General features: G+C 46.5%; 1 protein-coding gene across 1 annotated transcript; it reads left to right on the plus strand.

Moving 5' to 3' along the window:
- The first annotated feature begins 2,428 nt into the window (after positions 1 to 2,428).
- LOC115467947 (L-lactate dehydrogenase B chain-like) lies at positions 2,429 to 26,373 on the plus strand. Its single transcript, XM_030199452.1, has 7 exons — positions 2,429 to 2,563; positions 3,157 to 3,274; positions 6,151 to 6,324; positions 18,818 to 18,991; positions 21,777 to 21,888; positions 24,947 to 25,070; positions 26,209 to 26,373. Exons 1-7 carry the CDS (start codon positions 2,429 to 2,431, stop codon positions 26,371 to 26,373), a joined length of 1,002 nt encoding a protein of 333 aa, XP_030055312.1.
- Positions 26,374 to 26,462: the final 89 nt, after the last annotated feature.

A 26,462-nucleotide genomic window follows, 5' to 3' on the forward strand; every position in this document is an offset into this window, starting at 1 on the left:
CCCCAAACCCCCGCCAGCCGCCCCGCGGTGTTTAAAATTCATCTTCGGCCTCCGTGGCCGTGCTGCTGTGATAGGCGCTGTTGAAATCCACTTCGGAGTCTGACGTCGTTGTACGTTGTACGTGCTGCGACGTCAGACTCCGAAGTGGATTTCAACAGCGCCTATCACAGCAGCACGGCCACGGAGGCCGAAGATGAATTTTAAACACCGCGGGGCGGCTGGCGGGAGTTTGGGGTCCCCCGCCGGCTGAAGAAGATGTTTTTACGGCAGCGGCAGGTGGAAGCACACCTCGGCTGGCGGGGGTTGGGGTCCCCCGCCAGCAAAAGTAAGAACGGCAGCGGGGGAGAGTTGATGGCGGTAGGGGGGTCCAGGGCAAAATCTGCGGGGGCCCAGGCCCCTGAGGCCCCACGCAGATACGCCCCTGAGATGGACATGGAGGAAGCCACTGCTTGCTCTGGGATTGGTAGTATGGAATCTTGCTACTAATTAGGCTTCTGCCAGGTACTTGTGACCTGAATTGGCCACTGTTGGAAACAGGATACTGGGCTAGATGGACCATTGGTCTGACCCAGTATGACTATTCTTATGTTCTTAGTTTCCCCTTCCTTCTTCGCAGCCAGAGCCCCACATATCCCCTTCCAGTACTCTCTCTAGCCAGACCTCAGCATTTCCTCCTCCTTGCTGACAGGAATACTTTTTCAACCAAACTCCACCATCCCCCCCCCCCCCCAATAGTCCCTGTCTTACCTGTAAGAAGTCCTCCCTTCCAGGCTGGTGAGTTAAGCTTCTGCCTTATAGAATCTGACTAGCTCTTCTGCCTGCACAACTGCTACCTTCCCTTCCTATTGCTGTGTGGGGTCATGGCAGCAGGTTTCTCTTTCTTCAGCAGTATAGAGCCCTTAAGGCTGCAGTGCTTGACACCTCCTTTGGCAGCACGCGTCAAAACGAGACTACCACCAGGCTAGTGCGCCCCGTGGTGGTAATTTCAGATTTGGTACGAGCCCATACCGCTAGGAGATTTTATTTTAAAATTTCCTACCACGCGCATCGTTTCTGGCGTTAATCGGCAGTTGGTGCTTGCTGACTGGTCACTGCGCATTAGCGTGTGAGCCATTACTGCTAGATCAATGGGTGGCGTTAAGGGCTCAGGCCGTAAATAGGGACACCCTGGTTTCAATTTTACCGCAGGCACCTTTCCCGGCCCATTGAAAAAAAGCAGTAAAACCTCTCCCAGCACACGCCAAAACCATGTGCCCACACTACCGCAGGCCACGTTTTGCCACAGCTATGTAAAAGGACCCCATAATGCGTTACCTGACAAGCGCTTCCACACCTACTCTCCACCCATGCTACGCTGCCTGACAGAAACATTCTGAACAATTCCATAAATCGAGGTTTAACATGCAGAAACAGGCAAACTATCGCAAAACCTCTTAACGTGGTCGCACGGAGCCTGCACATCACGAGCTTACCCCAATTCTATAAAGGTCACCAAAAATTGTATGTGCAAATTTAGGCGCGTTCTCGATTTGCACACACAATTTAATAGAATAACGAGCCAATTAGTGCCAATAATTGGCTTTTTAACAAGCAATTATTGGCACGAATTACATTTACTTGGGACTAACACACGTAAATTTAGGCATGAGATCCGTGTCTAAAATTTACGCATGGTCCAAGAAAGGGGGAGCAGCAATGGGAGGGTCATGGACTTTTTGAGGCAGAACAGGGGCGTGGTTTTGAATTATGTGCATAATTACAGAATAATGGTGCTCCAGACATAAATTTAGGTGCAGGTATGTACGCCACATTTTTATTTATTTATTTATTTATTGCACTTGTATCCCACATTTTCCCACCTATTTGCAGGCTCAATGTGGCTTACAAAGATCTGTTATGTGCTGGAAACAGTATACACGTCCGTGCCCGACGGCAAGCTCCCGCTTCGCTCTTTGCTTCCTAAGGAGCCGGACTTAACGAAGAGCGAAGCGGGAGCTCGCCGTCGGGCACAGACGTGTATACTGGTTCCAGCACAAAACCACAGCTAAGTACTTTTAGAGTACGGTTGTAGCACAGCATATATATATAAATAATAACTGCTTGTGTTCTAGAGGTTTTTTAGACTAATGAGGATTCTCGCCAGTGTGAGCAGACTTGGAGCCACGCAGAGCATAGCGGTCAGCTGTTTAGCTATAAGCATTATCAGCTGAGACCGAGATTCTGAAGTCTTTTCCTCTATAACAACACAGTTATCAGATCAGTAGAGTGTTAGTTTGCTCTCTAGTAGATTTTGTATGCTACATAGTATAAAAGCAAACACCAAGAACATTGTATGATTATATGTTGTAAGCTGCATTATAAATCTGTATTTGAGACTCTAATGTATTTCTTTTTTAGGAATTTGGTTTTGATTTTATTGTTTTAACACATGGCTGTCTTCAGAGAATCACTGATGTTGGATTTGAACCCTGAAGAGGTCACTGCCACCAGAGCCAGGTCAAAGGTTACACTTGTAGGCATTGGGCAGGTGGGAGTGGCCTGCACTGTCAGCATTCTGCAAGCGGTAGGAATTTTCAGAACTAATCTTTAATGTATTCATGTTTTAATCGATTTGCTCCTTTGTTCGCATTGTATAGCACAAAGCAGCTAATGCCTTGTGGATTAATACCAATTTTTTTTAATTGATAAAGCTGATAATTTAAGAGTAGCTTGAAACCAAACTGATTTCATTTTTGCGTCAGGTCTTCTGCTCCCTGGATCGGTCATGGTTGGTGATGTTGCAGAGGGAGCATTCATACCCCTGGCTGGAGTCACAGTTACTGTGCAGTGACACCTCCTAGTGGCCAGATTCACAGTCCACGATTGCAGGGTTCAAGGAGGAGTTTGGGCACATGGACCGACCAAGGATTGTTAATGCAGTAAATGGTCTGAGAGATATAAAATAGGGAAAAGCTCCTGGGTACTGGAGAATGAAGGCTCGGGATGCCAGATCTCAGTCCTGGATCTGATTGAGTCAGAAGCCCAATAAAAGGAGCAGGAAGACAGCACCAGGCCTCCACAAAATAGAAAGATAGAAACAAGATAATGTTGATTTCTTGCCCTCATTGTGGTACATTAGAGGCCAGTAAGTGAATTATTTTACTATATTTTTCCTAGAATGTAGCAGATGAAATAGCTCTCGTTGACATCAGAGAAGAGAAACTTCACCGAGAAGCAGCACATTTACAGCATGGGGGCTTATTTCTGAATGCACCCAAGATTCTAGTGGATAAAGGTAGTGTTCTAACTTCTGACACTATTGGTGAAACGTGTCCCATGGAAGCAATTGAATTTAAAGTCTACTACGATGCAGAAGAAGTTAGGTTACTACCAAGTGACCTAGGGGCCCTTTTACTAAGCCGCGTAAGCGTCTACGTACACCCAACATGCGCCAAAATGGAGTTACCGCCTGGCTACCACGTGGCTCTTGTGGTAATTTCATTTTTGGCGCACGTCCGATATGTGTGTCCGAAAAATAATTTTTATTTTTGGATGCACGTATCGGACACGCACCAAGTGGCATTTGACGCGCATAGGTCATTACCGCATAAGACTTTACCGCTAGGTCAATGGCTGGTGGTAAGGTCTCAGACCCAAAATGAACATGCAGCAATTTTCATTTTACCACACGTCCATTTTCGGCAAAAAATTTTAAAAGACATTTTTTGCAGGTGCGCTGAAAAATGATTCTGCGTGCGCCCAAAACACGCACCTACACTACCGCAGGCCATTTTACAGTGCACCTGAGTAAAAGGACCCCCTAATGCAATGTCTCCTCACCCTGTCCTGGAGGCACATCGAGCTGGCCAGTTTTCAGGATTGCTGCAGTAAATGTGCACAAGAGAGATCTGCATGCATATTCATCATGGTTATTGTCAAAATGTGACAGGCTTTGCTTGCCTCCAGGACAGGGTTGGGAGATATTGGCCTAATGAAACAAAAGTGCATCCTTAGTACTGCTGGGCTGATGTGGACTTACTAAAGGATAATCAGATCTGGCTGCCCTACAGCCAGTTTACTGTAATAATATTTGTCATTCCTATAGATCAGGAGTGAGCAATCACGATCCTCAAGGGCCACAACTCCGTCGAGTTTTCAAGATTTCCACCATGAATATGCATTAGATTGATTTGCAAGTGTTTCCATTGTATACAAATATATCTCATGCATGTTCATGGTAGAAATCTTGAAAACTCAACTGAATTGTGGCCCTCAAAAACTGTCATTGCCTACCCATGCTATAGATTAATGCACTGTTAAGCCAAAGGTAACTGGTAAATGCCTTAAAAAAACAAAACAACAAAATACAAATCAACCGTGCTTTCCACAGACAGAACCAAATCGCATCTAACATTTGTATTAAATGTGATTTTTGACAACGTATATATTAAATGTGCTTTTTGACAAGATCCCTTTCTGCATCCTTGTAGCCTACTGAACCCCCCTGTACAAAATGCAGAAGCAGAGCTGTGCTTAAAACGTGGAAAAGTCCAAAAAGCGCATTGGTGGAGATATTTAAATATAAACCCTTTTTCTACCAGTTCTGAAATATAGGCATGAAGCAATTGTCAGATTCCTTAAGCAGGTCACTGGATGGCACTCTGAAATCTGAGGGCCCCTTTTACCAAGCTGTGGCAAAAGGGGGCCTGTGCTGGCATCAGCGCGTGTTTTTGACGCGTGCTGAGGCCCCCTTTTACTGCAGCTGGAAAAAGGTAGGTCTTTATTTTTTTTTAAGAAATGGCCGTGTGGCAAGTGAAGCACTTGCCATGCGGCCATTTGGGGGGGGAGGGAAGCCCTTACTGCCACCCATTGAGGTGGCAGTAAGGGCTCCAGCGCTAATCGGGCAGATTACTGCCAGGTACACACCGGCATTACAAAAATAAATATATTTTTGTAGTGCAGGTGAGGACGGCACGCTGGGGGTGGGAAGAACTGACAGGCTGCTGCGGTAGCCTGGTGGTACTTCCTTTTTAGCAAGCGGTAAGCCCACGTTAGGCTTATTGCCACTTTGTAAAAGGGCGTATGTGCAGCTGCCACTTCCTTATCCTGATTCACAGGTGTGGGCACCAGTCTAGAAGACACAATGTTGTGCTCGCAGCGCCATACCAAGGGCTGTGCAAGTGGTGCTGCCACATAGGGCATAAATATGTGGGGGGAGGCACAAAAAATTGCCAGTGGGCAAGTCGCACAGGGCACAGCTAAAGCTCGCTACAGTCTTGGGTGCTCAGCAGTATTGTTGAGGATAAAGGAATCTTTGCACTGTATTTTCTCTCCTTTAAGTGTGTCAACCAGCACTAGCACACTTTATACAGACCTTTGAGAGGCTTGGCAGTGCCCCTCATAACATTCATATGTTCATATATATAATAATTCTGAGTAAATGCAATTTATTGTTTGGAATTTATTATGTGTATATTGTAGTTTTATTCTTGATTTGTTTTAATTTAATATTTAATAACAAGATTTAAACATACATGCAATTTACTATTTGGTTAATGTTCTTCTTTTCTTATTATTGCAAATATGTCTTTAATGAGATCTGTGATGTTCTGAAAGTTGAGGAACAAAAAGAGGTAGGTAAAGAAACGAGGAGAGGCCAACAAGAGAAATGAAGACCATCAATGTATTCTAAACTTCCAGGGACAAGTACAGAAAGAAGTTGTGAAATTAATTGCTCCTTTGTGCTACTGATTTTAATATATGGAGACCTATGATTTGCACTTTGTATTCTATGGGCTTTGTTGAAAAAAAGGACTTTTTCTCATTCTGTGCCTATGGGAAAAAATACTTCATATTGAATAAAGCTCTGTATGTGTCCTTAGGTTTGTCTCTTTAGGCAGGGCTAGATTTTAAGATGTTGGCGCTCAGATACAAAACTGGAGAACAGTAGGGGAGATTCTCCCAGTAATCATGCAGCATTGTTCTAAAGCAAGCAGAATCAGACTCCTGGGTGTTTACTGCTTTCAAAATCTGATGGTTGCCTTATGTTATCTATTTCTAAATCCAGGCCTCTCTCTAGGGTGTGTAAATATTGTGGTTTTGTGCAGGCAGCTACACCAAAAAATAAACCTAGTAGGAAGATCCTATAGTCTGGTATTTTCTTGCTTCTAGATTATTCTGTTACTGCGAATTCCAGGCTCTGTGCTGTTGCTGTCGGAGTGCATCTGAGAGAAGGCGAGAGTAAGCACACCCTTCTGGAGAGAAATGTGGAAGCTTTCAAATATATTATACCTAATTTAGCCAAGTACAGCCCTGATGCCGTTCTTCTTATAGTTTCTAATCCAGGTAAACTATTGAACGCAGTGGTCATGGACCTAGTCGAACTTGCTTTTCCTGATTGCAGCTGGACCCCCTTCTCCACCCATTGTCATCCCTTTTTTTACCTTCTCACCAGGAACATGCAATGTGTTGACAGCTGTCATCCCTTTTTTGTAGGCATATTTAATAGGTTGACAACTGTCATCCCTCCTTTGCAGTTTCTTGCAATGTGTTGACAGCTGTCATCCCTCCTTTCCAGTTTCTTGCAATGTGTTTGACATCTGTCATCCCTTTTTTGACCTACTTACCGGACATATGGAGTGTGTTGACAGCTGTCATCCCGTTTTTTTACAAGTACATCAAAAGTGTTGACAGTTGTCATCCCTATTTTGCAGGCACATTCAATGTGTTGACAGCTGTCATCTCTTTTTAAAGGCATATTTAATAGGTTGACAGCTGTCACCCCTCCTTTGCAGTTTCCTGCATTGTGTTGACAGCTGCCATCCTTTTTTTGTAGGCATATTTAATAGGTTGACAGCTGTCATCCCTTTTTTAACCTACTTACCAGACATATGGAGTGTGTTGACAGCTGTCATCCCGTTTTTTACAGGAATATTAAAAGTGTTGACAGCTGTCATCCCTATTTTGCAGTTGCATACAATGTGTTGACAGCTGTCATCCCTATTTTGCAGGCACATTCAATGTGTTGACAGCTGTCATCCCTTTTTTGAAGGCATATTTAATAGGTTGACAGCTGTCATCCCTCCTTTGCCGTTTCTTGCATTGTGTTGACAGCTGTCATCCCTAATTTGCAGTTGCATGAAATGAGTTGACAGCTGTCATCCCTATTTTGCAGGCACATTCAATGTGTTGACAGCTGTCATCCCTTTTTTGAAGGCATATTTAATAGGTTGACAGCTGTCATCCCTCCTTTGCCGTTTCTTGCATTGTGTTGACAGCTGTCATCCCTAATTTGCAGTTGCATGAAATGAGTTGACAGCTGTCATCCCTTTTTTAACCTTACCAGACATATGGAGTGTGTTGACAGCTGTCAACCCATTTTTTACAGGTACATTAAAAGTGTTGACAGCTGTCATCCCTATTTTGCAGTTCCATGCAATGTGTTGACAGCTGCCATCCCTTTTTTTGTAGGCATATTTAATACATTGATAGCTGTCATCCCTATTTTTCAGGCACATGCAGTATGTTGACAGTTGTCATCCCTCTTTTTAAGGCATATTTAATAGGTTGATAGTTGTCATCCCTCCTTTTCAGTTTCTTGCAATGTGTTGACAGCTGTCATCCCTTTTTTGACCTACTTACCAGATACATGGAGTGTGTTGACAGCTGTCATTCCGTTTTTTCAGGTACATTAAAGTGTTGACAGCTGTTATCCCTATTTTGCAGTTGCATGCAATGTGTTGACAGCTGTCATCCTTTTTTTGTAGGCACATTTAATAGGTTGACATTTGTCATCCCTCCTTTGCAGTTTCTTGCAATGTGTTGACAGCTGTCCTGCCCTCCCTACCCATCCATGTCCAGCAACTGTCCTCTCTCCCATGCCCTCCCCACCCATCCATGCCCAGTGATTCTCCTTTGCCCCCTGTCCTCCCCTCTCATCCACATCCAGTGATTCTCCTCTATCCCCTGCCCTCCCATCCCATCCCATCCATGTCCAGCGATTCTCCTCTGCCCTCCCCCTCCATGTCCAATGACTCACCCACCCCAGCCCCCAACTTAACTTACCCCCCTTTTCAGCCCCCGAGTTTCAGGTCCCAACCCGTTTTACCCTAGCCCCATCTGTGCCCTCAGTTTTCCTCAGCTGCTTTCCTTCCAGCCGCTCTGCGTTTAAAAAGTTGTAGTGGCAGCAGCAGTGAAAAAGCAGGCTTGCTTCTAGCCTTTAAACCTTCCCCTTCTTTCTCAGCGTGCACACTGTGCTGCCTTTGCAGAAACCGGAAACAGGAAATTGCATCAGTGCACGCTGAGAGAAAAGGGGAAGGCTTAAAGGCTAAAGATGAGCCTGCTTTTTTGCTGCTGCTGTTGCCGCCGCCGCCGCTGCTGCAACTTTTTAAACGCAGGGCGGCTGGAAGGAAAGCAGCTGAGCGACGATATGGCAGGGAGCGACAGGAAGCGCTGCGGGGCCCCTGGAGGCGCGAGGCCCTGTGCGACCGCTCCTGTCACCCCTGCCTAATACCGGCCCTGTGTACTAGTACCTGTAGATTTCCTGAGTGTCCCAGGAAATTTGGCAGCATAAGCAAAATGCCAGTGTCTGGGGGAAGCTCAGAGAGTTTCCAGAGCATGGGAATGAGGGAGGTGGTGGAGATGAAAATGGTAATGGAATTCAAAAATTTGTGGGATAAACATAAAAGAATCCTGTTCAGAAGAAATGGATCTTCAGAAGCTTAGCAGAGATTGGGTGGAAGCACCGGTGGTTAGGAGGCGGGGTGAGTGCAGGGCAGACTTCTACGGTCTGTGCCCTGAAAATGGCAGATACAAATCAAGGTCAGGTATACATATAAAGTAGCACATGTGAGTTTATCTTGTTGGGCAGACTGGATGGACCATACAAGTCTTTTTCTGCTGTCACCTACTATGTTACTATGAGAGGAAATGATTACACTTATGGATGTTAGTTTAGGCAAAACAGTCCTGCAATCAAAAATCAAAAGTTCAAATACTTTGCTATTATATCTTGCAGATGGATAAACCTGTGGAGACAGATTCCTCTTTACCCCGGTGTCTTTTCAGACAATTTGCCATAATTATTGCTAGTATTTAGTACAAATAATAAGACAGATTTCGGCAATTGTGAAATAAATTGACTAATAACATTACAGAGTGAAGGAGTCGCCTAGCGGTTAGAGCACTGGGCTGACAACCAGGGAAGCCTGGTTCAAATCCTGTGGCTATGCCTTATGATCTTGGGCAAGTCGCTTACCTTCCATTGCCCCAGTTACAAACTCAGATTGTGAGCCCTCTGGAAACAGGGAAATACCTAGTAACTCACCTTGAGTTACTACTGAAAAAGGTGTGAGTAAAATCCTAATAAATAAATAAAACAAAGACCATGGTTTGAGGTGGTGAGGTCTACTGTTGACTTCAAGTAGGGTGCAGGAGCTGAGGGTCTGGAAAGCACAATCATCTGAGAGCAGGGCAGTGTGTCTAGCCTGGTATTATCCAGGGCCAAGTATAAACAGAGGCATATTACAGGTTGCCCCAAAGGGAAGAAGCAGAGAGAGAGAGAATGTCTGAAGAACAAGGTTGTTAATGCCGCACCCCCTCATTGAGAGACCTATAACCACTTAGACCAGGGGTGGGTAACCTCAGTCCTTGGGGGCTGCAACCAGTTGGGTTTTCAGGATTTCCCCAATGAATATGCATGAGATCTATTTGCATGCACTTCCTCCATTGTTTGCAAATATATTCATGCATATTCATTGGGGAAATCCTGAAAACCTGACTGCACTGCAGCCCATCGAGGACTGAGGTTGCCTACCCCTGACTTAGACTGTAAGCCCTCTACAGATAGGGAAATACCTCCCAGTGAAGCTCACCTTGAGCTCAATCCAAATAAATAAAATCATGGCCAAGAATTGTCTAGGTAGAATTAATTTATTGAGATAATCTTCATGACAATCAGAGTGAAAGAGGCTGAACTAAAGATGCTAAACCCTGTGTAAAAACAACCAAGAGTGACTGTCTCTCTGTGTCTTTCTAAAACCTGAAGGAACATGCAGTGGAATTTGGCTACTACCATGGTAAGGCAGGAAGGTAAAATACCAGCTGCAGATTTAAGTTTCGGACAAAGGCAAAACAGGAAATTTCCAAAAGGAATGTAAGTTAGTCCACTCGCACAGCTTATTTTTCTGTGGAAGTTTTTCTGTTCCAGAAATTATAGGAGGTTAAATCAAAACCATCCAAAGGAGTGACTCAAGGAATTTCTTTATATTTATTTGGAGACTTGATATACCGCCTTAGCTAAAAGAAGATCAAAGCGGTTTACAAAAAAAATGTTTAAAATATACAGCGAATGCTACATACCTGTAGAAGGTATTCTCCGAGGACAGCAGGCTGATTGTTCTCACTGATGGGGTGACGTCCACGGCAGCCCCTCCAATCGGAATCTTCACTAGCAAAAGCCTTTGCTAGCCCTCGCGCGCCGATGCGCACCGCGCATGCGCGGCCGTCTTCCCGCCCGAAACCGGCTCGTGCCGGCCAGTCTCATATGTAGCAAGACAAAGAGAAGGGAAGACACAACTCCAAAGGGGAGGCGGGCGGGTTTGTGAGAACAATCAGCCTGCTGTCCTCGGAGAATACCTTCTACAGCTATGTAGCATTCGCTTTCTCCGAGGACAAGCAGGCTGCTTGTTCTCACTGATGGGGTATCCCTAGCCCCCAGGCTCACTCAAAACAACAACCATGGTCAATTGGGCCTTGCAACGGCGAGGACATAACTGAGATTGACCTAAAAAATTTACCAACTAACTGAGAGTGCAGCCTGGAACAGAACAAACATGGGCCTAGGGGGGTGGAGTTGGATTCTAAACCCCGAACAGATTCTGAAGCACTGACTGCCCGAACCGACTGTCGCGTCGGGTATCCTGCTGCAGGCAGTAATGAGATGTGAATGTGTGGACAGATGACCACGTCGCAGCTTTGCAAATCTCTTCAATAGTGGCTGACTTCAAGTGGGCCACTGACGCTGCCATTGGTCTAACATTATGAGCCGTGACATGACCCTCAAGAGCCAGCCCAGCCTGGGCGTAAGTGAAGGAAATGCAATCTGCTAGCCAATTGGATATGGTGCGTTTCCCCACAGCCACTCCCCTCCTGTCGGGATCAAAAGAAACAAATAATTGGGCGGACTGTCTGTTGGGCTGTGTCCGCTCCAGATAGAAGGCCAATGCTCTCTTGCAGTCCAATGTGTGCAGCTGACGTTCAGCAGGGCAGGAATGAGGACGGGGAAAGAATGTTGGCAAGACAATTGACTGGTTCAGATGGAACTCCGACACAACCTTTGGCAAGAACTTAGGGTGAGTGCGGAGGACTACTCTGTTATGATGAAATTTGGTATAAGGGGCCTGGGCTACCAGGGCCTGAAGCTCACTGACTCTACGAGCTGAAGTAACTGCCACCAAGAAAATGACCTTCCAGGTCAAGTACTTCAGATGGCAGGAGTTCAGTGGCTCAAAAGGAGGTTTCATCAGCTGGGTGAGAACGACATTGAGATCCCATGACACTGTAGGAGGCTTGACAGGGGGCTTTGACAAAAGCAAACCTCTCATGAAGCGAACAACTAAAGGCTGTCCTGAGATCGGCTTACCTTCCACACGGTAATGGTATGCACTGATTGCACTAAGGTGAACCCTTACAGAGTTGGTCTTGAGACCAGACTCAGACAAGTGCAGAAGGTATTCAAGCAGGGTCTGTGTAGGACAAGAGCGAGGATCTAGGGCCTTGCTGTCACACCAGACGGCAAACCTCCTCCACAAAAAGAAGTAACTCCTCTTAGTGGAATCTTTCCTGGAAGCAAGCAAGATGCGGGAGACACCCTCTGACAGATCCAAAGAGGCAAAGTCTATGCTCTCAACATCCAGGCCGTGAGAGCCAGGGACCGGAGGTTGGGATGCAGAAGCGCCCCTTCGTCCTGCATGATGAGGGTCGGAAAACACTCCAATCTCCACGGTTCTTCGGAGGACAACTCCAGAAGAAGAGGGAACCAGATCTGACGCGGCCAAAAAGGAGCAATCAGAATCATGGTGCCTCGGTCTTGCTTGAGTTTCAACAAAGTCTTCCCCACCAGAGGTATGGGAGGATAAGCATACAGTAGACCCTCCCCCCAATCCAGGAGGAAGGCATCCGATGCCAGTCTGCCGTGGGCCTGAAGCCTGGAACAGAACTGAGGGACTTTGTGGTTGGCTCGAGATGCGAAGAGGTCTACCAAGGGGGTGCCCCACACCTGGAAGATCTGTCGCACTACACGGGAATTGAGCGACCACTCGTGAGGTTGCGTAATCCTGCTCAACCTGTCGGCCAGACTGTTGTTTACGCCTGCCAGATATGTGGCTTGGAGCACCATGCCGTGATGGCGAGCCCAGAGCCACATGCTGACGGCTTCCTGACACAGGGGGCGAGATCCGGTGCCCCCCTGCTTGTTGACGTAGTACATGGCAACCTGGTTGTCTGTCTGAATTTGGATAATTTGGTGGGACAGCCGATCTCTGAAAGCCTTCAGAGCGTTCCAGATCGCTCGCAACTCCAGAAGATTGATCTGCAGATCGCGTTCCTGGAGGGACCAGCTTCATTGGGTGTGAAGCCCATCGACATGAGCTCCCCATCCCAGGAGAGACGCATCCGTGGTCAGCACTTTTTGTGGCTGAGGAGTTTGGAAAGGACGTCCCAGAGTCAAATTGGACCAAATCGTCCACCAATACAGGGATTTGAGAAAACTCGTGGACAGGTGGATCACGTCTTCTAGATCCCCAGCAGCCTGAAACCACTGGGAAGCTAGGGTCCATTGGGCAGATCTCATGTGAAGGCGGGCCATGGGAGTCACATGAACTGTGGAGGCCATGTGGCCCAGCAATCTCAACATCTGCCGAGCTGTGATCTGCTGTGACGCTCGCACCCGCGAGACGAGGGACAACAAGTTGTTGGCTCTCGCCTCTGGGAGATAGGCGCGAGCCGTCCGAGAATCCAGCAGAGCTCCTATGAATTCGAGTTTCTGCACTGAGAGAAGATGGGACTTTGGATAATTTATCACAAACCCCAGTAGCTCCAGGAGGTGAATAGTCATCTGCATGGACTGCAGGGCTCCTGCCTCGGATGTGTTCTTCACCAGCCAATCGTCGAGATATGGGAACACGTGCACCCCCAGCCTGCGAAGTGCCGCTGCTACTACAGCCAAGCACTTTGTGAACACCCTGGGCGCAGAGGCGAGCCCAAAGGGTAGCACACAGTACTGGAAGTGACGTGTGCCCAGCTGAAATCGCAGATACTGCCTGTGAGCTGGCAGTATCGGGATGTGTGTGTAGGCATCCTTCAAGTCCAGGGAGCATAGCCAATCGTTTTCCTGAATCATGGGAAGAAGGGTGCCCAGGGAAAGCATCCTGAACTTTTCTTTGACCAGATATTTGTTCAGGGCCCTTAGGTCTAGGATGGGACGCATCCCCCCTGTTTTCTTTTCCACAAGGAAGTACCTGGAATAGAATCCCAGCCCTTCCTGCCCGGATGGCACGGGCTCGACCGCATTGGCGCTGAGAAGGGCGGAGAGTTCCTCTGCAAGTACCTGCTTGAGCTGGAAGCTGTAAGACTGAGCTCCCGGTGGACAATTTGGAGGTTTTGAGGCCAAATTGAGGGTGTATCCTTGCCGGACTATTTGAAGAACCCACTGATCGGAGGTTATGAGAGGCCACCTTTGGTGAAAAGCTTTCAACCTCCCCCCGACTGGCAGGTCACCCGGCACTGATACTTGGATGTCGGCTATGCTCTGCTGGAGCCAGTCAAAAGCTCGTCCCTTGCTTTTGCTGGGGAGCCGAGGGGCCTTGCTGAGGCGCACGCTGCTGATGAGAGCGAGCGCGCTGGGGCTTAGCCTGGGTCGCAGGCTGTCGAGAAGGAGGATTGTACCTACGCTTACCAGAAGAGTAGGGAACAGTCTTCCTTCCCCCAAAAAATCTTCTATCTGTAGAGGTAGAGGCTGAAGGCTGCCGGCGGGAGAACTTGTCGAATGCGGTGTCCCGCTGGTGGAGCTGCTCTACCACCTGTTCGACTTTCTCTCCAAAAATATTATCCGCATGGCAAGGCGAGTCCGCAATCCGCTGCTGGATTCTATTCTCCAGGTCGGAGGCATGCAGCCATGAGAGTCTGCGCATCACCACACCTTGAGCAGCGGCCCTGGACGCAACATCAAAGGTGTCATACACCCCTCTGGCCAGGAATTTTCTGCATGCCTTCAGCTGCCTGACCACCTCTTGAAAAGGCTTGGCTTGCTCAGGGGGGAGCGCATCCACCAAGCCCGCCAACTGCCGCACATTGTTCCGCATGTGTATGCTCGTGTAGAGCTGGTAGGACTGAATTTTGGCCACGAGCATAGAAGAATGGTAGGCCTTCCTCCCAAAGGACTCCAAGGTTCTAGAGTCCTTGCCCGGGGGCGCCGAAGCATGCTCCCTAGAACTCTTGGCCTTCTTTAGGGCCAAATCCACAACTCCAGAGTCGTGAGGCAACTGAGTGCGCATTAGCTCTGGGTCCCCATGGATCCGGTACTGGGACTCAATCTTCTTGGGAATGTGGGGGTTAGTTAATGGCTTGGTCCAGTTCGCCAGCAATGTCTTTTTTAGGACATGATGCATGGGTACTGTGGACGCTTCCTTAGGTGGAGAAGGATAGTCCAGGAGCTCAAACATTTCAGCCCTGGGCTCGTTCTCCACAACCACCGGGAAGGGGATGGCCGTAGACATCTCCCGGACAAAGGAAGCGAAAGACAGACTCTCAGGAGGAGAAAGCTGTCTTTCAGGAGAGGGAGTGGGATCAGAAGGAAGACCCTCAGACTCCTCGTCAGAGAAATATCTGATGTCTTCCTCTGCTTCCCACGAGGCCTCACCCTCGGTGTCAGACACAAGTTCACGAACCTGTGTCTGCAACCGTGCCCGGCTCGACTCCGTGGAACCACGGCCACGGTGGGAGCGTCGAGAGGTAGACTCCCTCGCCCGCACCGGCGAAGCTCCCTCCGCCGACGTAGTCGGGGAGCCTTCCTGGGAGGCGACCGCAGTCGGTACCGCACGCGGCACCGACGCCGGAGACCTCACCCCGGGCGATGGACCAGCCGGCGCCTCGCTCGACGGTACCGGTGGCGCAAGCACCCCTGGTACCGGAGGGGTAGGGCGCAACAGCTCTCCCAGGATCTCTGGGAGAACGGCCCGGAGGCTCTCGTTCAGAGCGGCTGCAGAAAAAGGCATGGAGGTCGATGCAGGCGTCGATGTCAGAGTCTGTTCCGGGCGTGGAGGCTGTTCCGGGCTGTCCAGAGTGGAGCGCATCAACACCTCTTGGACAGAGGGTGAGCGGTCCTCTCGGTGCCGATGCCTGCTGGGTGCCGACTCCCTCGGCGACCCAGAGCTCTCGGTGCCGACACGGGAAGGGGACCGGTGTCGATGCTTCTTCGATTTTTTGGAGCGAAGCACGTCACTGGCGCTTCCCGGCACCGATGAGGAGGACGTAGAATCCAACCGTCTCTTCCTCGGGGCCGAGACCGAAGAGGGTCGGTCTCGGGGGGGCTGTACCGCAGGAGCCCTCAGGGTAGGGGGAGACCCACCCGAAGGCTCACCGCCACCAGCAGGGGAATGGACAGCCCTCACCTGCACTCCAGACGAAGCACCACCGTCCGACGACATCAGCAGACGAGGTCCCGGTACCACCGACGTCGACACAGTCGTCCGATGTCTCAGCGCCGATGCAGAGGGTCGATGCCTCGATACACTCGATGCACTGGCGGCAGAGGATGAAGGTCTGGACGCTGGAGACGTCGATGCACTCGATACCCCCGGTGCCGATGCCGACGAAGAGCCCGAGAACAAAATGTTCCACTGGGCTAACCTCGCTACCTGAGTCCGCTTTTGTAAAAGGGAACACAGACTACAGGCCTGAGGGCGGTGCCCAGCCCCCAGACACTGAAGACACGACGCGTGCCTGTCAGTGAGCGAGATTACCCGGGCGCACTGGGTGCACTTCTTGAAGCCACTGGAAGGCTTCGATGTCATGGGCGGAAAAATCATACCGGCGAGATCAAAACTCGAAATGGCGAAAATTGGCACCACAAAAATAGGTAGAAGAAAATTTTGACCGAGGCCTAACTAAGGCCTACCCCGACGACGAAAGAAAACTTACCGGGGCGAAAAGCTCGAAATACGGGAAGGGAAAACCAAAAAGTATCTTCCCGAAACACTTTCCAAACTTTCTTAGAAAGAACGAGTCGAAAACGACGCGCGAGATCAACTTTCCGGGGCACGAACGGCAAAACACGACCGTACCGAGCGCGGACAAAAGAAGACTGGCTGGCACGAGCCGGTTTCGGGCGGGAAGACGGCCGCGCATGCGCGGTGCGCATCGGCGCGCGAGGGCTAGCAAAGGCTTTTGCTAGTGAAGATTCCGATTGAAGGGGCTGCTGTGGACGTCACCCCATCAGTGAGAACAAGCAGCCTGCTTGTCCTCGGAGAAAGTATATTACACAAATTAAGATAGGAACTCCATTACAGGAAAGATTCAATCATCCATACTACAATAAAACATAAACCAAGACAAACAACAAAAGGAGGGAGGGAGGAAGAAGGGGTGGGGGTACAATATGGGAGGAGCAAAGTGTATCTATACAAACTCACACTGGAACCCAATCTGAAAGCTGTAGAAAAGAAGAAAGTTTTGACTTGAATTTGGGTAGGGAAAGCTCAGATCTTATGTCAACAGGCAGCTATTCCAAAGAAAGGGGGCTAGGAAAAAGAAAGCAGAGTTCTGGGTTGAACTTAGGGGAGGGAAGTACTAACCGATTAGCGTCTAGGGATCGTACAACCCTTGAGGGGGTATATGGAATAACTACTGAGGCAAGATAGGACGGACTACCAAGATGCAATGTATTATGGGCGAGAATGAGAATTTTTGTTTTGTTTTGTTTAATTTCTTTATTAATTTTCATTTTAAACAAAGATTACAATCTTTGAAAGATACACCAATATTAAATTAATTCTACATCACTGTAGAATTCATGAGGAAATAACAGATCTTATAACATAAGTAAAAACATTGGATCAAACAGTCCGCAATAATGGGGGAGGATCCTAGGTTACACCAAAGGACGTTGGCAAAATTAACAGAAAATACAAATCAAAGTATAATTGAGTAGGCGGTTATCCTTTTTATAAATCTAACCAGCTTTTATCTATCAGTCATGTCCTCTTGTTATCTTGCATATCTAGAATACTATTCAATTGTTTTGGCTCATAGAAAATATATCTATTTTCTTTATAGGAAATCAAACATTTACAAGGGAATCTCAGTTGAAAGGAAGCATTAATCTCCAAGACTCTCTGTTTTAAATCCAGAAATTTCTTCCTCCTTTGCTGTGTCCATCTAGAGATATCTGGAAAAATCAGGACTTTACTACCTAAAAATTCAGGTTGAATATTTTTGAAATATAATCGAAGCAAAGATTCTTTATCTTGCAAGAATACAAATGTGATAATTGCAGTTGCTCGGGTTTTTATTTCTTCTTTAGATTGTTCAAGGAATCCTGTTAGATCTAATGCCTCTGGTGGAACTTCTTGCTGAGTAGGAATTTCTTGTGGAATAATTTGTTGTGGCTTCTTTTTATCTCCAAGATAATATATTCTTTGTAATGGAGGAAGAGATTGTTCTGGGTATTTGAAAATCTCTTTAAGGAATTTGTTAAACATTTCTCTAGCGGATATATAATTTGTTTGAGGAAAATTTAATATACGCAGATTTAAGTTTCTTGTTGAATTCTCCAGGTTTTCAATTTTCCTATGAATTATTAAACGATCTCCAGCCATTTGTGATTGCTGCTCTCGCACTTTAACCAAGTCCCCTTCTAAGGATTTTTGTTTAGTAGAAACAGTCACAAGATTTCCTTTTATCTCTCTTATTTGTTTTGCATTGTTCAATGAGACAGAAATAAATGAGGTACACACCTTATGCAAGGCCTCAAGAGCTGCCCAAATAGACTCCAATGATATTTCTTGGGCTTTCACCAGGGGCTGTATCGCCATGGCGCATAGCGAAGTTTCCTCCCCAAAGTCAGCTATCCGATTTCCCTCTGCTACCGCCTCTCCTCCCGCCGTACCTGGCGAACGATTTCCCTCCACCAAGATGGAAGCTGACACCACTTCCTCAAACGGGGTCTGCTGCCCCTTTGAGTCGTTCTCTCTCACGCTTGGAACTACGGCTCCGTTTAGTTGTGGTGGTGGTGGGGTTGCTGGTCCAAGTGGGCTGAGCGATAATTCGCTCTCCAAACCGGGACTCTTCTTTCTCTCGGTTGCTCCGTCGGGGTGGATACCATAAACAAGGAGATGGAAGGCTGTCTTGAAGAGAGGGACTCTGGTCTTGGGAGGGGAGGTCCCTTAGGCTTGCCTTTTCTCTTCGGCATGCTCTATCGCCAGGAAAAGGTAACTTTGTCAGTTCTTTAGGAAGAGCGTTCCTCCTCTGCATCCTACTCAGTCACCATCTTGGATCCGAGAATGAGAATTTTAAATTGTATATGGAATACTATGGGGAGCCAATTAACCTGACTCAGAAGGGGAGTGACAGAATCGAAATATTTAGCTTTGAATAATAAACAGACGGCTGAATTTTATAGAGTTTGTAAACAGCAAAGTTGGGACTGCAGTAGACCAGCATAGATTGTATTACAGTAATGGTGTCGAGATATAATGAATATGTCTATTTTTTGCCCTGCACTTAAATCTCTTCCTCAGGCCATGATGTATCTCACATACAGACTCATCCAATTTTCTTACAGTTGACATCTTGACATATGTTGCTTGGAAATTGTCTGGATTTCCCAAGCATCGTGTCATCGGCACAGGCACCAGCCCCAACTCTGCCAGCTTCCGCTCCCTGCTGAGTGAGAAGCTCCAAATAAATCCAAGCAACATCCAGGGCTACATAATAGGTGAACTCGGGGAATCTAGCGGTGAGTGCCTCCATTTATATTTTTCATCTGCATCTTATTATCAAAAGGTGGTCCTACAGAATAGGTCAACTATATGCAACACAAATTCATAGTGAAAATGTTTTTGTATCTAACTGCATCCCAAAGGGTTGTTTCAAAGTAGAGAGCTACACAGGAACAGGGATAGCGGGAATCCTGCGAGAATCTCCTCCAGGTCCACCCGCGGGAATGGAGGAGATTCCTGTGGGGACGAGTGAAATTTCTATCCCCGTGCAACTCTCTATTTCAAAGACTTTCTTAAACAGTAACATAGTAGTTGATAGAGTAACGTGGTAGCCATGTTAATCAAAACAAGGAAAATAAGGCAATACCTTTTTTTTTTTTTTTACTGAACTTAATACATTTTTTTACAAGATTTTGAAGGCAGAACATTCTTAAACATGGGGAAACATAAGGGGATCTTACTCATGTTCTTCCTGAAATGCAGTACATGTGATCCTCTCTGGAAAACATGAGCTGAGTCACTAGACTTTAGTCATAGTTTCCCATAGACAGTCGCATACGTTATTTAATACAGACAATGTGAAGAAGGGTGCTATGTTGGGGAGACCAGACAGATACTAAATATAAGAATCAGATCGCAAAGAGGCTCATTTTCAAACCACATAGACTTATAAAGTTACATAGGTTGTCATGTAACTTTGTTAAGTCTAGGTGCTTTGAAAATACACCTCTATAGGCACCACATCAAACACCACAAAGCAGATAAAGGTGACACCTCTGGGGGTGAGCATTTTTCAGAACCTGGATACTGCGTCAATGACCTTATAGTCAGAAAACTAACAGGAAACTTTAAAACAATCCAGGAATGTAAGACCTTTGGAGTTAAGATGATGAATTTTTTTTTTCACACACCTGAGAAACTTTAACAAAGATCTGGGTTTCCTATTACATTATAAATCATAAAGTGCTTTTTCACCTTTTGATTATCCCTCCACCTCTCCCTGTTTTTCACTCCTCTTCCCCTCCCCCCTTTCTTTCAAGACTGACTTTTGAAGATTTTCATGTTTCATTATATACTTTGATAGTCATCTTTTGCTCATTCCTGACCTGAGAAAAAAGGTTTTGCCTTCAAAGCTTACAAAACACATATCAATTGAGTCCAATAAAAAAAGGTATCAAAATTTTTTTTCTTTTGTTTCATAATAACTGATGGCAGGTAAAAACTGAAATGGTCCGTAAGGTGGTTAGAGTTTTAACAGCTGCTCTGTGCAGGTTACCCACCATTCCTTTCTAGTTTCACCTATAAAATGAAATAGAACTCCCAAAGATTTAGGGAAGTCTTAATGATTTTATTTTACTTGCTCAAGTAAATGACCTAATTCTCCTCCAGTTTCTTGCTGCTTCCAGGACTTGCACTATAATGAACAGGCTACAAGAACACTTAAGCTGGTCATTGTTTCTCTATTTTTAATCCATTCATATAGCTGGTAATCTTCTAATGCATTTTCTGCATGTAAAAGTAGATTTTACATGTGAAAAATGGTTCTTATAAAGTTACGAGCCCAAATACGTACATGCACATACTCTTTCCGACAAAATTGTCCATATTTAATTTGCCTCACTTGCAGTAGGTGTTTTGGAGGCATAATTTGGACAGAGCAGAGAGAGAAAGAGGGCTGTGATGTACATACCTATTTTATACAGTTACAGTTTATTCGTATAGCCTGCAATGACCAGGGCCACTGAGAGACTGGGCCGGGCCGTGGCAAGGCCGCCCCCTCCACCCGCCCCCCTACGTCCGCCACCGGGCCAGGCCCCCTGCATTGAAATCATAGCACCTCTTACCTCCATGTGAAAGCCCTGCAGACAGCAGGGCAGCAGATCACTTCCCTTCGGCCCTCCTTCCCTCCTTGTGTCCCGCCCTCGCAGAAGTTACATCATACGAGGGCAGGACACAGGGAGGGAAGGAGGCCCGAAGGGAGGCGATCTGCTGCCCTGCTGCCTGCAGCGCTTTCACACAGAGGTGAGAGGTGCTGTGATTTCAATGCAGGGGTCCCGGCCTGGTGGCAGACGGTTGACGACGGAGGGCGGGTGGGACTGCGGCGCCGGGCCCCTCTTGGAGGCCCAGGCCCGGGGAATTTTGTCCCCCCCTGCCCCCCCTCTCGGTGGCTATGGCAATGACAACCAAGTTCTATGCAGATTACAGAATCAAGAAGTCCAGACAATTTCCAGAGAACTACAACTTGCAATAAATTCCATACAACAATTAACATAAGGGAAATGTCTTACATTTCTTAAAAAACATGAAAAGATAAACGTATTTACAACAACTGTGGGTCATCGTAGCAGCCTATCTTATAAAGGCATACAGCTGCTTATGTTGTCATTCTGGTATAAAACAGGTGATTTCTATCAAAAAAATCCAAATGCAGACATACTCCATGACCTCCATGTGCTAAATGGATTCTCTCAAATTCAGCAGAATGAGCAACATTAACAGGCTGAGTCATCAGCAACGACCAGCTTAAACTGGACATTAAGTGATGTGATTAATGTAACTGAAGCTAATGGTAATTAGGGAACATATGTTACTCTCTATCTCTTTCTATAGGGGGGGTATGGTTACCTAGTAACAGCTTGTTTGCTTTGAAACTTTGAGACCCAATTAGATAGTAATGGTCTTGGAAGGCCTTTGAAAAAGTTTATTAATGCGTGTTTTGCACATCATCCACCTCCTTTTAGCTAGTCATGCTTAAAAGGCTGAAAGGCCGAGCTGCTGACAAAACATTTTGATTTATTGCAGTTGCCGTGTGGAGTGGAACTAACGTGGCTGGTGTTAGTCTACAAGATGTGGACCCCAGCTGGGATGGTGATCAAGAACTCACTAGGCAAATCCAGAGAAACATAGCGGACAGGTTGCTAGAAATGTGCTATTTCCTTTCCGTTTCATGAAATAATGGTTAGAAATCTGCTACTCCTAATAAATATTGTCACAAAAGGAAATTCAGTATCAAGCGTCACCCCATCCACATTACAAGAATATCAGTAAGGGCCTGCAGCTATTATCTGGCAAACACCAACTGCTGTGGAAGGAGCTCTGGTCTTCCCTTCACTACCCATCAAAACAGGGTCGGCTTAACCAATGGACCACGTGACCACTGACTCAGTGTGCCAGTAATAAAGGGCACAAAATCTCCAACCTCAGACGTCAGTGCCTCACCTGCTCCAATGGCTAAGCCTTCTCTCCCCCCTCTCGTGGGTCCAGCATCTCTCCCCAACCCAGTCTCTCTCTCCTCCTCCACTGCCCCCCACCCCACAGGTCTGGCATCACTCCCTCTGTTCTCTTCTCCCTCCCCCTGCTGTCTTGTAAAGTTTACTTGAGTTACCATCAGCAGCAGCATGAAGACAGGCTGCCTTCAGCCAGCCCCTGGGTCTTCCCTTTGTTGTGTCTCACCTCCCCTAAAATGAGCAAATGAAAGTGCAAAGTGATGCATGTGGGAAAGAGGAACCCAAATTATAGCTACGTGTTGCAAGGTTCCACATTATGAATCACTACCCAGGAAAAGGATCTAGGTGTCATTGTTGATACGTTGAAACCCTCTGCTCAGTGTGCTGCAGTGGCTAAGAAAGAAAATAGGATGTTAGGAATTATTAGGAAAAGAATGGAAACAAAAATTAGAACGTTATAACGCCTTTGTATCACTCCATGGTATGACCGCACCTTGAATACTGTGTGCAATTCTGGTCATCGCATCTCAAAAAAGATATAGCGGAATTAGAAAAGGTACAGAGAAGGGCAACAAAAATAAAGGGGATGGGACGACTTCCCTGTGAGGAAAGGCTAAAGCAGCTAAGGCTCATTAGCTTGGAGAAGAGACAGCTGAGGGGAGATATGATAGAGGTCTATAAAATACTGAGTGGAGTGGAACAGTAGATGTGAATCGCTTGTTTACTCTTTCCAAAAATACTAGGCCAGGGAGGCATGCAATGAAGCTACTAAGTAGTAAATTTAAAATAAACCAGAGAAAGTATTTCTTCCCTCAATGTGTAATTAAACTCTGGAATTTGTTGACAGAGAATGTGGTAAAAGCAGTTAGCTTAGCATGGTTTAAAAAAAAGGTTTGGCTAACTTCCTAAAAAAAAAGTCCAAAAGCCATTATTAAGATGAACTTGGGGAAAATCCACTGTTTATTTCTAGCAGCATAAAATCTTTCTGTGTCGAGATCTTGCCAGGTATCTGGGATCTGGATTCGCCACTGTTGGAAACAGAATACTGGGCTTGATGGACCTTCGGTCTGTCCTAGTATGGCAATGGTTACATTCTTATGTAATTTCCTGTGGGTGGTGGTGGGGGAGAAGCAAATTGGCTCAGGGCACCACAATCCCTTGAACTGGCTCTGCAGCAGGGATATCCCAGTAGACAGTAGTAGAAGACAGCAATTTGGTTTGTGGGTGTACACACTTTTTTTTAAGGGATCAGGGTGAGGGAGAAGACTTTTTTTTTTACCTCACTGGTCTAGCTCGAAGCCCAGACATGCAAAACAAAATTTACCAGGGGATTCACTGTATTGTGGGTTAGTGAATGTCATGATAAATTTTCCCATGGTACAATAGTACACAAATGCACTGTTTTACTCCGTGGCGGCCCTACCATTAGGCCAACTGAGGCGGGGGCATCAGGCGGCACTCTTTATGGAGCAGCATCTGTCCCCCCTTTCTTCCTTCTCCCTATTCCCAGTCTATCCTCTTTTTTTGTTTTTCAAAAGGCGGCAGCGGTCCCTATATGTTGTCCTGCTGCCGGCACCAGCGTCTCCTCTGTAGTTCAGGCTGCCTCTCTGACGTAACTTCCTGTTTCCTCAGAGACGGGCCACAGTACAGAGGAGATGCCGGTGCTGACGGCAGGGCAGCATATGGGGATCACTGCTGCTGCTGACTTTTCAAAACAACAAAAAAAAGAAGGTAGGCTCGGGAGGGTGGTTGAGGAAGGAAGGGGGGAGGGAGTTGGCAGAGACAAAGATGTGGCAAGATGTTGGACTTGGGGGGAGAGGGTGCGATGCTGGGGGGAGGGCGCCATCTCATCCCTGCCTCAGGCAGCAGATTGCCTTGGGCCGCCCCTGGTTTTACTGCAGGATTTCACAGTCTGAGTTGCAGGGCTTAAAAACAGTTCACCTCTAGACATCTGAAAGAAAATGTTGTTACATTTGTCTGAAACACTGGTGTCTCACAATCTGTGGAAGATTCCATAAATAAGAGTGGTTTTCAGAAATCAATACTGAATGAAATACCTGTATGTCCAGAACTTTAGCAAAGCTCAGGATTAGTAGCACCCAAATCTGAAAGAAAAGAGATTCAACAAAGTTTCAATAGATTTCTTGGTTAAATCTTTCTGATTTGACTCTTAAATGCAACTCTCTTTACTTTCTTTACACAATAAAGTGTTCTTTCCTCCAACTGATTTCGACAGCTGATAACACCCCCTCCCATCATAAAAGCAATCATATTCTGCTCTGACCAAGCTCAAAAGCAGAGCTTCCAAGTTACCCAGTTCCAGGAGAGGGGGGGGGGGGGGGGGGATTTCAGGCCAGTCCTGGATTTTGGGTAACCTTATCCTGGTGCATTGTGGGACTAGCACCAGGAACTACAAATACCAGATTGCATTGGGATGAAAGTTCAAAACTAGGGCTGGCCAAAAAGTCTCTCGCCTGGGACTGTGTAATTTAGCAGTAGTATAAAGAAATGTATGCATAAACCAGTGTTAAACGAGGTGATAAACATTAAGGATTAGCGCTAGACTCATTTCTTTGTAGATCACTTGGAAATAACTATACTGGCCTAGTGCAGAATATTCTACATTTCAGCTTTATTAAAAATCCCATCATTATGCATAATTTTATGCTTAGCATTTGATTCATTTTGGTATTGTTTTTTTGTCATCATATTGGTCCAAGGTTGTATTTCTTTATCCAACTGCAGTGCAAAAGAAGCAGGCAGTTTAAGAGGAGAGACTTCCTGGGCTCTTGGTCTGAGCGTGGCCAACCTGGTGCAAGCAATCCTCAAGAACCTTAGAACCATCCACTGTGTGTCCACCCTTGCCACGGTACGTCTCATTACAGCCCAGGTCAAGGCCATGCAGTAGTGTGTACTGTATAAATGATCTTTGCAAATTTGTGGGATTAATGGATTTTATTTGCAGTTATATACCAAAACCAAGCTATAAGCACATCATCTCCTATATAATAATTTGTCAATCTGCGTCCCTGGATGGATGGATGGCTGGGTTCATAACTATATGCAAATGAGCTACTACATAATTGGCTCACCTCCAGCCTTCCCTTCGTCTTAGTGTCCCGCCCTCGTGGAAAGAGGAAATTATGTCAGAGGAGAGCGGGACACTGAGAGGGAAAGAAAGGGAAGGCTGGAGGCGAGCTGAGCCAAGCCTGCCACTTTCACTGATGCCGCTGGGACTTGAGGTAAAATAAAAGTTTTAAAGGAAGGGCGGCGGGCAGGTAAGGGCTGGGGTTGAACTGGAACTTGGGTGCTTAAAGGGGGGGGCAGGTGAGGGCTGGGGCGAGTCACTGGACATGGATAAGAGGGGAGGGGAGGGGAGGATTGCTGGACATGGAGGGGAGGGCAGAGGAGAGAGGGAAAGGGAAATGGGACTTGATATACTGCCTTTCTGAGGTTTTTGCAACTACATTTAAAGCGGTTTACATTTATTCAGGTACTTATTTTGTACCAGGGGCAATGGAGGGTTAAGTGACTTGCCCAGAGTCACAAGGAGCTATAGTGGGAATTGAACTCAGTTCCCCAGGATCAAAGTCCACTGCACTAACCACTAGGCTAGAGGAGAAATCACTTAGACAATAGCCTTCCTAGGGCCCATTTCATTTTTGGAGAAATGGGCTTTTTTGCTTGTAAGAGAATAAAAATACAATAGCCACAAATTTTGGAACCTAGTAAAAATAGCTACTTGTGCAAATTTAGTTCTCAAGGCTTTCTTTATGGGAATATGAGTAGAAACCAGATACACACTGGCTACTACAATTTCTCTTACAGCAGCATTAATTGGCAGTAAAACACACTGACTGAAATGGCACGTGTGCTTGGCTGTTGATTGCAATCAAGTTAAAATAATCCTGTGGATGAAGCACTGTTACAAAGAACAGCCGAGACATGTTCACTATTGACCTGTGTTTAATGTTGTACTTACACAAATTGCCCCTTGTGCTTGTCAGGGGTTGCACGGGATTGAAGATGAAATATTTTTAAGCCTGCCCTGCATCTTAGGCTCGTGCGGAGTCTGTGGGATCCTGAAGCAGCCATTGAAGGAAACTGAAACCAGGCAGCTGAGAAGCAGCGCAGAGAGACTTGGAGCAATTAACAAGGAGTTGAGACTCTGAGTTGGCAGCGTTAGAACAAGTTTTTCTCTTTATATCACTGTAAATTAAATCCACGTGCTCTATCAATCACTACAGGCCCTTTTACAAAG

The sequence above is a fragment of the Microcaecilia unicolor genome, chromosome 4, assembly GCF_901765095.1.
Source record: "Microcaecilia unicolor chromosome 4, aMicUni1.1, whole genome shotgun sequence".
In the NCBI taxonomy this organism is placed as follows: Eukaryota; Metazoa; Chordata; class Amphibia; order Gymnophiona; family Siphonopidae; genus Microcaecilia; species Microcaecilia unicolor.